The sequence below is a fragment of the Glandiceps talaboti genome, chromosome 6 (assembly GCF_964340395.1).
Source record: "Glandiceps talaboti chromosome 6, keGlaTala1.1, whole genome shotgun sequence".
Lineage (NCBI taxonomy): Eukaryota > Metazoa > Hemichordata > Enteropneusta > Spengelidae > Glandiceps > Glandiceps talaboti.
Genome location: NC_135554.1, coordinates 26979151 through 26994774, shown reverse-complemented (window position 1 = coordinate 26994774; position 15624 = coordinate 26979151). Strand labels below are relative to the sequence as shown.

The 15624-nt window shown below is 34.1% G+C and overlaps 1 protein-coding gene across 1 annotated transcript; it reads right to left on the bottom strand.

Moving 5' to 3' along the window:
• Window positions 1-2639: 2639 nt before the first annotated feature.
• Window positions 2640-15623, bottom strand: LOC144437044 (post-GPI attachment to proteins factor 6-like). Its single transcript, XM_078125912.1, has 12 exons — window positions 15554-15623; window positions 14334-14520; window positions 12894-13104; window positions 11590-11723; window positions 10501-10790; window positions 9359-9852; window positions 8765-8958; window positions 8080-8237; window positions 7263-7441; window positions 6478-6631; window positions 5739-5839; window positions 2640-3197 (listed from the first exon to the last, which is right to left on the bottom strand). The coding sequence occupies exons 1-12, from the start codon at window positions 15621-15623 to the stop codon at window positions 2886-2888; spliced, it is 2484 nt and encodes an 827-aa protein (XP_077982038.1). The 3' UTR covers window positions 2640-2885.
• Between the last annotated feature and the right edge of the window lies 1 nt (window position 15624).

The following is a 15624-nucleotide window of genomic DNA, read 5'->3' as shown; positions in this document are numbered from 1 at the left end:
CTTGAATGAATTATATACTAGTAATATCAATCAACTGATAAATTGATTAATATTGGCATCTGAGAAATATTAATGTATCCATCGATTCTGAGAAATATTAATGTATCCATCAATTCTGAGAAATATTACTGTATCCATCGATTCTGAGAAATATAAATGTATCCATCAATTCTGAGAAATATTAATGTATCCATCAATTCTGAGAAATATTAATATATCCATCAATTCTGAGAAATATTAATGTATCCATCGATTCTGACATTAAGATGCAGACTCATCATTGCAGAGTAATAATTACAAATAAAGTGACTTAAAGTGACTAAATGTATGAAGACAATCTGAGGACTTGGGTTGAAAGCTGGGACTTATCCACGTATTTTGGGTTATTTCTACATGTACCCTGTTCAGACACACACAGTTATGCTGGCACTGCACCGGTGTAAAGTTACAACTACATGCTTTCAAGCTACCGAGTTTGCCTGTCACACACTGTACATACTTTTAGTAAAGCGTAAAACTAGCAAACTTGGTAGGGTGATAGAATTCAGTTGTGTTAACTTAACACTGGTGTAGTACAGGCATAAATGAGTGCATCTGAACAGGGTAATCCTGACATTATACCATACTATGTCACATATGGTTTAAAACTTGAGAATATTTCAACATATCATTACCATATACTGGTACAAGCAATAAAAAGGTGGGTGCAATAAAATTGGCTATGATTTGTACAAACCACACATGCTGAGTATATGCTACAAGTTACATTCATTGTACAAAAGCACATGTTGGGAGAATTAAATGATGAATGCAGCATTGTTTGCACACAGGAGTTTAAAGGAAAACAATAGCCTTTTATTTCATTGCACTGCTGACATGTGAATACTGAATACATTAAAAACACAATGACACACTGTGTGTTGTGATACATGAATATGACATTACTGAAAATATGTTGAAAGACTTTCCTGAAAATATGAAATTTTATATATGTGTTTAAAAGGGTAGAATTTCCCAAAAGTTAAATTTTGTGATTGTACATGATCTATATTTACTTCTTAACCTGAGAGGAACAATTTTGTAGAGACAAAAATATTGCCATTTAGGCTATTTTTTTAAAAACCCATTAAAGATGTCACTAAAATTTACATTTCATGTTTTGAGGGACAATTGGACAAGTCTTTCTAGAAATTTGAACTTGAAGTTTTAAGAGTGAAATTCTAATCCGATAGACAACTAATTCCACCTAACCATAGAATTTTCCTGAGATGTGAGATGAAGAAGTAGACACAAAGCAAACACTTTACACAAATTTTACTCTAAGAATACTAAATGTGGTTCAAAGTTTATATACTCATGAAAGAACGGATCTGCATGGACTCTGGGTTTTTTGTTACTACTGAAAATTCCTACTCACAGAATCAACATATTTCTAGGAAGAAAATCCCAAATTTTTGCCAATGTCTTATCAGCATTAGGAGTATACTACAATGGGTTATTATTGTCAGGAGTATACTACAATGGGTTATTATGGTCAGGAGTATACTACAATGGGTTATTATGGTCAGGAGTATACTACAATGGGTTATTATTGTCAGGAGTATACTACAATGGGTTATTATTGTCAGGAGTATACTACAATGGGTTATTATTGTCAGGAGTATACTACAATGGGTTATTATTGTCAGGAGTATACTACAATGGGTTACTATTGTCAGGAGTATACTACAATGGGTTACTATTGTCAGGAGTATACTACAATGGGTTACTATTGTCAGGAGTATACTACAATGGGTTACTATTGTCAGGAGTATACTACAATGGGTTACTATTGTCAGGAGTATACTACAATGGGTTACTATTGTCAGGAGTATACTACAATGGGTTACTATTGTCAGGAGTATACTACAATGGGTTACTATTGTCAGGAGTATACTACAATGGGTTATTATTGTCAGGAGTATACTACAATGGGTTATTATTGTCAGGAGTATACTACAATGGGTTATTATTGTCAGGAGTATACTACAATGGGTTATTATTGTCAGGAGTATACTACAATGGGTTATTATTGTCAGGAGTATACTACAATGGGTTATTATTGTCAGGAGTATACTACAATGGGTTATTATTGTCAGGAGTATACTACAATGGGTTATTATTGTCACATATCTCACAAGAGACACATGAGATGAACTTGCAAGAGACAGCTCGGATCTCAATGTTTAAATTGTTGAAATAATTCATTTATTTTGGTCCTTTTATTTTTTATCAAAAAGGGCCACTGCGAGACTCACATGGTTCATTAGATAATACTACCTATTAGGATTTCCTACCAAAGAGTTAAGATGTTATTTTGATATAAATTCAGCAGTTACCATGGCTACTATACATGTACATCTGAACGCTGAGGTTAGTTGTCAAGATTTTACAAACAAACAAACATTGGGATATTTCAAAGGCTCCAAGGTCAGGTACTCCATGATTTTCAACTTCAAAAGTGTTATAAAAATATTTTGGAAAGATTTCCTTATTGATAGTGATGGATTTAAAAGTATGTAGCTCATGATTTGATGTTTCCAGTGGTTAGGTTTCCTAGGGTACTCCAAATGCATGCCATATTAATATGATCTGAGGCTTCTCAAGTGATGCCATTTACACCAAACTCCATAGTGAAGATAAAGCAGCCCACAGCTACACTGAAATCTGAACAGCGCCCTCTCTGGTTGGAACACTACTTTGTTGAGACCTCATACTCAACTGCTTTTTGATTTTCTATATCCATCCCTGAAATGGACAGTGATTTCACCAAGACAACTGCAATGACGTCACATCTCAGACAAAAGTTAACAGAAATCAGGTCTACATCCATTTTTAATTCAAAATTAAATTGGTTGCGGCAAATCTCTGCCATTATCCTCTGGTTCATCTTCTTCATCCTCACTTAACATGTTTTCATCCGATGGTACTCTTCTCAAACCCTTTTTAGAATTTTTTTGTTTTGGTGGTAGTAAAAAAATGATGGACAAAGCAATGAGACCATGCCAAAGACTGTGAATTAGGTAATAGTTAGCATCATTCTCTACAAAGGCATACAAAACGAGACCTGTTCCGGCTGTGAATAATCCAGGGATAGTGTGGATGATTGTTTGTTTGAAGCCTGGAAAGCATGTACGGGAATTGTAAGCCTTGTAGATCTGGAAAAAGACAGTGTGAAGACAATGACATGAGACAATGACATAGAAAATGAAATGGCACTGCAGCACATGTGACTGTATTGAAATGAACTGAATTACAGAAGAAATTCACATAATTCTGGGTGACTATCATTCAAACTGTGTGAGTTAGTACACTGTTAATTCACAGACATTACCCAACATAACCCAGTGTGTGAGTTCGTACACTGTTAACAGACATTACCCAACATAACCCACTGTGTGAGATAGTACACTGTTAACAGACATTCCCCAACATAACCCACTGTGTGAGATAGTACACTGTTAACAGACATTCCCTAACATAACCCACTGTGTGAGATAGTACACTGTTAACAGACATTCCCCAACATAACCCACTGTGTGAGATAGTACACTGTTAACAGACATTCCCCAACATAACCCACTGTGTGAGATAGTACACTGTTAACAGACATTCCCCAACATAACCCACTGTGTGAGATAGTACACTGTTAACAGACATTCCCCAACATAACCCACTGTGTGAGATAGTACACTGTTAACAGACATTCCCCAACATAACCCACTGTGTGAGATAGTACACTGTTAACAGACATTACCTAACATAACCCACTATGTGAGATAGTACACTGTTAACAGACATTCCCCAACATAACCCACTGTGTGAGATAGTACACTGTTAACAGACATTCCCCAACATAACCCACTGTGTGAGATAGTACACTGTTAACAGACATTCCCTAACATAATTCACCCTGTTAACTCAAAGAAATGTTATAACTGAAATAATTCATCTGATAATTTTCTAATTTTCATTTTTTCTGATGAAATGCATTATTAGTGGCATGGTAGCTTCATTTGCATCTTTGTGTGTATTATTGTCATAGTTATATAATTACAGGATAGTAATATTGCAGGAAATCATCAGAAGTGTTATGAAGGAGAAAGTGATTTAGAATGGTACTAGAATGAATGTATATGAGAGCAAACAAACAAACAAAGAAACAAACAAAGAAACAAACAAAAAAACAGTTCAGAGAGACTTGAGTTGGTGGTGAGAATTAAGTGTTACATATGTGAATACAGTTGCAAAGTTACATTGTGGTTAATGCAAGACTGGAAATAGTGGTTGTACAAGCTTTACATGTATGGCCAAACAATTCTGGTCATTGTCCACAGAAGGAATTCAGCTTTCAGCTCAATAGAAGAGTTGTAACTAATCAGCAGTTATAGATTGAAGCATAATGGACATTCATTTTACATAACTATCATCATGCAATGGAAACTGAAGATTTTAATAGTTTTATGCTGAACTCCAAGCCAGGTTTCTAACACTATATGTCATTGCTATGGTAACATTCAGTGTTTGTTTTGTTTTGGTGTTTAGCTATTAGCATAGGTCATTGCTTTGGTAACATTCAGTGCTTGTTTTGTTTTGGTGTTTAGCTATTAGCCAAGGTCATTGCTATGGTAACACAGCATTTGTTTTGGTGTTTAGCTATTAGCATAGGTCATTGCTATGGTAACACAGCGTTTGTTTTGGTGTTTAGCTATCAGATGATCCCATGTTTGTGAATATTCTGGCATGATTGATTCAATGTGTACCTTTTGAAGTACACTCCTATCACAGAGCTATTATGAACAAGAGTTGACAAGGATTCTATGCATTCTAGAGAAGGAGATCTGATATTTACAATTGGAAGAAAAGTTAGTAAGCTGAGGGAGAATTGAAAGCAGGGCAGCCAGGCAATAATTGAAGGCAAAGTTGAACTATGTCCAATGTCTATACTCACTCCATAACATTTGTTATTTTGTGTCAAGGAGAGAAAAATCAAGAGCGATAATACAGTGTCTCATGATGGCTAATACATCGTCTCAAGACGGCTAATACATTGTCTCAAGACGGCTAATACATTGTCTCAAGACGGCTAATACATTGTCTCAAGACGGCTAATACATTGTCTCAAGACAGCTAATACATCGTCTCAAGACGGCTAATACATTGTCATTTCTAAATTTTACTGTTTAATTCTGGTATGACTTATAAAACTTCAGATGTCATCAATACATTTCATTTTTGAAACATGACAACATATCTGCCTTACCTGCATTGCATTGGACAACTTATTCAAACAGAATGTAATGATCACTTTCATACCTTACCAACTACTGCATATACATGTATCTATTTACTATTGGTGTATAAACTAATCACATATCACAGATAATGATACTTTCCCTTGCCTTCCCATCCACAAAAGTACAGATCAAATATACCATTCCAATATCCAGGGTAGTCAAATATCAGCCTCATGTATGTTAACACCTAGCTAGCTTTACGTAACACCAGACTTGTGCAGGTATTAACTCTTCCAGTCACAACTTGCAGTGCCATCCTACTGTTAGCATAGAGCTAGCCCACAGTCGATGTCAACCCAGTCCAAAAGTTATTGTTGAGCTTTATTGTACATATATCTTTGCCATCAATTTTGTCGACATAGAGACTTTGATTTTAAAATCATAGTATTTCACAAAACTTACCCAAGAACCAGCAATCAAGATCAAACCAGCTCCAACTGGAACAATAAAGATCCACAGACTAAATCTGTCATACTTGGTGATAGTAATCAAAACCAGTGTTCCTGTAAGGTATAATTAGGATTATTGTACATGCTATTTGAACATTTTGACATCAAGCTTCTCTATACTAATATGTATAGAGTCAAAATTTCTTGATTATTATATGATAAAGTACCAACCATGTAATGTTTTGCAAGAGAATGTATTTCATGAATTATTAGTAATACAGTTGAAAGAACCAATTAATACATTATCAAATACAAAATAATGTGTAAAGTTATTTTTTGATTATTATACAGGCAAGTCAAAATTACACAATGATAAAAATTAAAGTAACATGTACAATAGAGTAGATCAGGACAGAAAGACCATAGATACATATACCCAAAACACTAGCGACAAACAAAACAATAAAAATACAAAAAACAACAAACGAATATCCAAGAATGTCCAACCAACATCAAAAATACATCAGTTCAAAAATAAATCAACAAAGTGAATGTACAACAACTAATATTAATAATCTGATGTTGTTTATGTTGATCCTTTGAAAATGTCATACTAATCATAGACAGTTACGATTTGAACACACTTCAAAGTGATTTACTTTCTAGTATAGTTTATACCAGCTACTTTAATAGGTCTCAATGAGGTAAGCAGCTTACAAACATTTACAGAAAGTATAGAAACTAACACTCACCTAGCATATGTAAGAATGCTGTAATTGATGGCTTTAAGACTGCCATGGCAACCAAAGTGACCCAGAAAGCAATGACAGATGCAAGAAAATCACAGTACTGCATGGTGTCATAGTCCATCATACAATATCCACCACTATCACAAAGATGATAAAACTGTGAAAATAAATAGAGAGATTAGAGTTAGTAAGACTGTATTTCATCATTACTTTTGATAGTTTGAAAGTCTAAATGCTGGAAATGGAATGAAACACCGGATGATGTACATGAAGTCGCCTACAGATTCTGGTACACTAACAAAGAAGTGGAGAACATCAGACGATGATCCCCCTCTGTGACTTTATCTACTCACAACATATGAAGTACATTGCCCAAGACCCTTGGTTAGAAGTTGCTGATCTACGGAGTGTCAGACCAAGTGAAGTGGTTGACGCAGTCAAGAAGCGAGTTCACCAAGTTGGTCTGCCAACAGTTCAGCCCGTCTCCATGATGACACAGTTTGTTTTTGGATGAACACACAGATCAGGAAGGAGTATACATGTTCTATGATTTGAAAGGAGATTTTCAGGGAGAGGAGTGTTCAGTGTTGTGGCCCCTACATGGAACAATTATATTCTCATTTGCATACAGGTAGGCAATAATGTTTGGTAGAGTCAAACTGAAATGACACTCTCTTTACAGCAAACTCACACATGGGCTTAAACTCAGACTGCAGTGGTATGAGGCAAGTGGTTTAACTTCATGGCCAATGACAACCCCAAAAATGAGTACTCTGGAATACACTTACCCCTGAGAAAAACATAGTATAGAAATAAACTAAGGACTCCACAAACATCCACCTGTATCCAGCTATGATGATGGCAGGTAGGAAAAATAGATTACTGAGTGATAACAAACAGGTCTGAAGAAGTAGAAAACTATCACTGTGGGCATAGGTATCATTGGTACATGCCCAACCTCCATAATCTGGAAACAAAGGGAATAAAATGTATATTATACAAATTGTTTGTACACTGTAATGAAAAAAAATGTTTATTATTTTATCAATACTTACGGAATAAAAACATCTTCATTAAAATAGTACTTGTAAAGTGACAGATAAAATGTATGATTGATATAGTTTTTGAATACTAGAAATTGGGATACATGATTAACATTAAAATAATATCTAATCTACTTACCTACATGTACCTACCTATGTATGTATGTACTTATATGTACAGTACAGTACATACATACATACATACATACATACATACATACATACATACATACATATACATACATACATACATACATACATACATACATACATGCATACACACATACACACACACACATACATATTCATCCATCCATCATCCATGTATAATACATTAACGCATACATTTATACCTACACCAACACACTTGTGTATGTATAATACCGTATATAATAAACAGTAACACATGCAAGCAAGCACGCATGCACACACACACAAACACACAAACACACATGCACACACACACACACACACACACACACACACACACACACACACAGACACACATGCATACATATACACACTGCATCATTGCTAAGACTTGAAACTACACAGAACTTACTGTCACTACAAACACAGGTTGCAAACAACAATTCTCCACTGTAGTATCTCCGGCATGTACCATGTCCATTACAGTCCAACATACAGGGTTCCATGTTTACTTTGACAGACACTTGAACCACATCACTACAGGGTATGTATACTGTACCATTGCTACCACTGAAATCAAAACACATATGTAAGGAAATCAACATGACAAAAATTTCAATGAAGGTTAAGTTTTATATTTGTTTTTTCTCAACTTTTTATTTGTAATTAAATATGATGACGGTAGTGTTTTCATTCAACAGGCAATCTAATGTAAAGTGATTTTTGTTCCATATCTTTCTCATCAATACATATTTCATCATTTCTAGACAGAGGCACAGTTTTCACTTGAAATTCAAACATGTGTCACTATTAGACTAACACCCAGCAAGCTAGTCAGGAATGTACTCTTGCATGAGAATACAAGTGTGTACACACACTGCTGGGTTGAACTTAACATGTGCTAAGAGACTGTTTTACTTAGACAAGTATTTGAAGTTAGTCAATCATGAGGATAATGTTTTACTAGTATAACCTCATATTTTACTCTGTGTGTGTGTGTGTGTGTGTGTGTGTGTGTGTGCATGTGTGCATGCATGCATGTACTTATCTACTTTTTAGTTTTCTGTGCTGTTTGTGTATAGGTTCTCTGTACTTACTTTAGATAACATTTGGAAACAAATGACAAATACCAGATTCCAGGTTCAGGATATGGCATATGGAGGGTCATACTGTCTTCAGAGGTAGTGTTCAACACAGTGTAGCTGTCAGATTCACATTGTATCTTACCATCTTTATAAGGTGGTGGAGCTCCCTTGCGTAGACACATAGTCACTGACACTTCTGAGGCATTGTACTGTGGAAAATAACACCATGATATCATTATCAATATATAGTTCAGCTTATATATATATTTTGTACATGTACAAACTGTTTTCCTTGGTAAGCTCTCACAGGAAAACTACCATGCTTCAAGATTCCATCACAATACACAAAGTGAGATATGTGAGATATACCATGTCTTATGAAATCAATCAATCAATCAATCAATCAATCAATCAATCAATCAATCAATCAATCAATCAATCAATCAACCAACCAACCAACCAACCAACCAATTAATTTATAAAGCATCAGTTTCCAGAATGAAGAAAAACAAGTTCTGAAGCACTATACAGTTTGAAAGCTATTGACAAATAGATAGGTGTTGATAAAAAGCTAAACAGCAATAGTTACAACTACTGGAGCTTTATACTTACCTGTAAAATCTTACTTTGTATTTTGATATGGCTACCAATTTCTACAATGGCACGAGTGTCAAATGACAATACAGTAGGTTGATCAGATTTGATATTAACCACATCAAGACTACTGTTGGCAACTTCATCTCTGTATGTGTAAACAACAGTAAAATCTGCACCATACTTGTCTCTTTGCATGGGTGCACCCGGAAGACAAACCCCTTCATCTTCCAAGAGATCATTAAACGCATTGGCTGATTTTCGTTCATCAGTGTCGTCTGCTATATACATTCTGTATCTCATTTCACCCTCTTCAGTGCCAGAGTGCATGAAGTCAGCGTCTTCATTTCTCTCAAACAGCAATGGACTTAACTCCTCTGTTGTATCAACAGTTGGCGGGTATGGATATTCAGTAATGTTAACTTTAAATGTAGTAAGTTTGTCACTTTTATCCTCATTAAGTGACGAATCAGGAAATAGATATGTGTACAGGGAAAGTCCACAATCTGAAATGAGGCAAGAAGAAAATACTTATATTACACCTAACACTAAGCCGTCAGCCCTAAACTTTTTGTAAACATTTAAAGTGGCCATATGTATGAGGATTGGGTATTTATTTTGGAGTTTTATTTTTATAAAACAACTTTGTCATGACTTCCTACTTCAAAAAACAATGCGTAAAATCTTTTTTATAGTATGTACAACACAATAACATGTATGTATAATAACAAACTTTTTACACATTTCTAAGCTTTTTGCAATGTATTGAGTTACAAACACAAAAAGATAAGAATAAAGAAAACATTGTAGAAGAATATGTTTAATTGTGCAACTGCACTTAAAGAAAAATAGAGAAAATAACATAGATATTGAATATTTTGAATCGTATTTCGAACAAAGCAGAACCGATGAGAAAGGTCACTGATGTTCTCATAACTTAGAACCAGGGTATAAATCCGAATTTTCTGTTCAAAGGTAGACATCTTGGCTTGCATATAGCATATCTATCAATACACAATACATGGCTCATCAAGGTACAAAATATGATAAATTCTCCTTACCTTCCACATGTACAATAGCAACAAACACAATGATTACATTTGTACATCTACACATTTACAGTAGCAACAAACACAATGACTTATTCTCCTTACCTTCCACATTTACAGTAGCCGCAAACCCAATTGATACATTCTGAATTGCTCTTTTTACTTTGATGTAGTACCAGGTTTGTCTCTTTGGTTGTATCACTTCAAGCTGACACGTTCCATTTTTCTCAAATTTTTCCATACAGTTTATAGTTTCACTGAATTCAAAGGGTATAGCATTGGCTTCTACTGACATCTCTACAGCACATATGTCTTCAACTGGATTTATTACTGATTTATACTGACAGCCTTCAAGTTTGAAAGTTACAGCTCCTATACTCTCTGTTATGTAAAATCTGGAAAATATCAGAAACATCTCTTCAGTCTTTGTGATTATATGATTAATATATGATGTGATATGTGACTTGAATGATGTGATGTGATGTTATGTGATATAATAATTATGATGTCATGTCATGTCATATGACGATGTGATGTGATATGATACTATGGTATAAGATGATAAATATATCATATAAGATATGATGTGATATGATATGATGTGATGTATGATGTATAATGCTATATTATAATTATGATATATGATATGCTACCGTACAATATGACATTTAATGAATAAGATATCATGTATGATATGCTATGATATATAATGATAAGCGAGAACATTATACGACAAAATATGAAACAATATATGATATAAAAGAGCACCTAGTGTCCATGATTCAAGTTCATTTGCAGTTTACAAACTGCAAATAAATAAACGCACAAAAAAAAAAGGTTTTAAAGTCTAGGTTTTTTTTAAATTCCAATATTTAGTGCTGTGTTGACATCGACAAATAGTCAATTCCAAAGGTGACAGAGTAATTTTATTAGGGTGTGGATATAAAAATAAAGTTGGATTTATTGTACAATGTTATGCAATGTAGCTATACAAGTGTTTACCCAAAGGTGACTCAACACTATTCTGAGGGTGCATGATATTACAGTAAACCATTCACTGTAGCTAACAAAACAGTTTAAAATAAACCAAACATTCCAGTTGCAGGATAGCTTTTAGGTCAAAATGACCTTGAAGAGCAGTAAAAGATAAGACATAGAATCAGAGAGGATACATAGCCCCTACTATACACTTACTTGTACAATACACTATCCTCCCCATGATCCATGTCATGTGGTATTTGTGTATATTGTGATAGTGTAACTATCTCTATTTCACGGTGATACTTTAAAATAGAACCTAGGAAATAATTGCAATCTTCTCCAAACCCCTGAAAAATCAAGATATCGTAAAATGTATTAGGATGCAAGGAATCATGAATTATGTATCGATGGAAAAACATTCCACATGAAAGACATTAACAACAAGTTCTTCAGCTTTAAGATTCAACTTTCTGCCTACAGATCAAACCATATAAATAATTATAAACAATTGACAATTCTATTTGGGTAAGTGTAACACTACAATAAAATAGGCTGATGTTATAAGTATATAAGTCAAACAATTTTATTGATTAAATATTTTGACATGAGTTTAGATACATACAGAGAACAATTATATTCTCTTTCTGTTGGGTCTGTTGGATTAACTTGAATGCTTGTAGTTTGTATTATATCTGGACAACATATGCCAGGGTGTCAAACAGCTGATGCACAAAATCTGTTTCCTTTTAGTTGATTAAAGATTTTATTTGGGTGTCATTCAACCCTAACTGTGATAAAAATAACCCACATTTAATTAACTATGGTGACTCATGGACACTGATCTTTTCAGACAATCATTATCAGCTGTGAGTTGTTTGCTTTTCATTCTCAATGTTTTATGTTTCAATTGGGGTGTGACCATACACTTATTTAGTACTCAGTTTACTGCAGAGTGACTGTTTATGACAAGTTTTTTGTTTGTCCTTTAGGCTTTAGCAGAATGTGGAATATTACATCACTTAATGGCTTCAGTTTTGTGGCACATGTTGTATAGAAAATCATTTATTGAATACTTATAAACATGACAAGCAGTTACTGGTTTCATAATTTGCATTTCAACATACTACTCTGGCAACTGAGTCTCAGTTTACTAAGATAGACACAAACTAAAATTATTGTTGCAACATGTTGATATCACAGCTATGGAATGGATGTTGGTTCAATTGTACTCACTGTGGGGTGGCATTTCTGATAGCATCTAGTATTATTTCGGAGAGTACATCATGTACATTTTTGCAATGTTTACACTATCTTGAACACATGGTAATGAGATTCACATGACAGAGGCACATCAAACAATAGTTTTAGTTTGTATCTAACTGAGTAAACTGAGATACTGATTGCCAGAGTGATATGACCGTACCTTACCACTAATACCAGCTACAGGATGTGTATATATAAACAGATGTTAAAAGTATGTAATACATGGACAACTATGGTATGAATCATATATGTACCTTGGGTTGTATTTCTGCTGCTTCATTTGGTGGTGGAAGATATACAGCAGCAAACCAGTCACCTGCTTGTGGACTCATTAAATTAACATAGAGTGAACCCATATCACTAGGTGTCTCAAACTCTAGTAGTGCAGTCCTCTTCAAGTAAGTATTATCAGGAAATGAAGCATCAGCTGGGTCAATGACTGGATAACTACCCCATTGTAATGCTCTGTAATGTAATAAATACTGACTGGATAACTACCCCATTGTAATGCTCTGTAATGTAATAAATACTGACTGGATAACTACCCCATTGTAATGCTCTGTAATGTAATAAATACTGACTGGATAACTACCCCATTGTAATGCTCTGTAATGTAAATAAATACTGACTGGATAACTACCCCATTGTAATGCTCTTTTAAAATAAAACACTCAGTATATTATGACAGGATGGACAGCAAGGAAATAGTACACATATTTCCACATTTGAAACTAAAGTGGTATTTATGAGTTTCATTTCTTTAAACAGAGATAAATGATTTTTTTTGTGCATCATGTTCCTAATTTATGAGTATCAGAGATTCATCATAAAACTGTCATAATGATATCCACTACATTGTGACTTTTCATACAAAATTTCCAAAAAAAATGTCCACTAGTAAATTATGAGCCATTTTTTACATGTATGAATATAATTTTATATTAATCTCTCATGTCACGTTTGTGAACAGAACAATAGAAATTGGATATAATTGCCCTATTTCTCCTTTCTTTGTTTTAGCAGTGATTTTTGTTGACTAGTAAGTAGAGATAAATATCACTACTACGGTACCAGAGAGACCAACATATGTTTACAAGGGCAAATGTAATTTAACGACCTTTTCTGTAATAATTTGAAGTAGATGATTATATATTACATACTGGCTCTCGTAATTTTTTTTCTAAAAATAAATCACATCATATATTGATTTCTGTGGGCTAATAAATGAAAAACAAAGTTTGTCATACTTGTCTGGAATCCTTGCACTTCCTTTCTACAGTATAGCATACTGTACATGTACATACCATGGTTTATTTGCTGAAACACTGTATAAATTTAATGGTAATTATACCATGCACAAGCCAAGTTATTGTCTTTGAACAGAAAATATGGATTACATACCCTGGTTGTTCTAAGTAACGACAACCCATGTCTAATTGCCACTGGTTTTGTAGTGCATGAAATATGAATAAACCTTGTTCCAAATTGCAATTATTTTGCCCGATATTTTATAGCTAATGTTTGAAGAGGTATAATTATATTCTTCATTCAGCTGGAAATATTCATGACCTAGGGGTCACCATTTGCTACCCCTATTGACAAAGCCCCTTAGGTCACTCATATTTTCCTTGGCTGAAAAAAGAAACATATTATTGAGAATAATATAATAATAATATCTAAGTGTACTAACTTACATTTGTATATTCTCTACAGGACAAGAATCGTCACCTTTCTGGAATCCTGTAAACTGCCACAGTGCTTGTGTGACTTGACTTGGTATTTTATAATGTATCAATTGTACATTCCTATAACTTTTGTATTCATACACACTTCTTGGTTGGTAAACCTGAGGATTGGATACCCCATCATTGTCCTGATAAACTGAAATACATGTACAAAATACACAATTAATTTCATCACAGACCCTAGTCACTGACCCTACTCATGTAGAATCTATTGTTTCAGTGGTGCTTTTACACTAATTTGGTACTAAAACAACAATTATAATTGTGCTTGGTGCAGTTTTGTATTGTGACTAGTTTTGAAAATAACTGAGCACTATTAAATGAAGGACTGTCAAAAATAGGAAATAAACGGCCATGTTGTAAAACACTGTATTTGTAAACAATTAATAAAACAATGGTTGATAACAGTTTACACATTACTCATTATTGTCTATATGGTTACATTTTACCCTGTACTGTGTACACATTTCCATAGTCTAGAATTCTAGACTGGTACAGTATTATTACGTTTTAAAAACTCCATTAGTGTGTAGGTAGTAATGGAGTTTTTAAAACGTAATAATACTGTATCAATCTAGTATTCTAGACTAACATTCCCTGGAATAATATACAACGTAATTTTACTTACAGCACACGATTTGGGAGTGTCATAAATCGCATGAAACTGACAAATACATCCATTATTTAAATGATAAATATTGATAATCGATAAGATGAGTCTATGAAATGTTACCAAATAACTACACTGTCTACAGACAGGCTTGGAGTTATTATACTGTCAGTATAAGTACTCTAAGAGACAGGTGACTAAAATATTTTTTTTAAATTTTATTCCTTCATCTTAAATTTTAACCATAAAACGGGAAATTTGGTAATCCATTTCTTTGTCAAAAACGTTCAACCTACCAAAGTAATCAAAACAGAAAGAGAAAGACATACATGCAAATTTCATCATGGTCAGACGACTACGGAGATCCATGATTTCAGTCTCAGACGTGACACAGTCACAGACGATGTTATTACTACACATTCATGACAATACGCCGGTGGTGTTGGGTGCTCACAATCGTAGCTGTCATAACATTTACTCATTCACACCCGTACAGACAACAAGAGCATCGATCAATACGTAGATCACTTTTGGTTTTACTAAGATAACCAGTTCTTACCTGAGAAAACCTTTCCACATATTGATAACAACAGTAACGAATGACACAGGAACCGTAACGATGTCGCCATC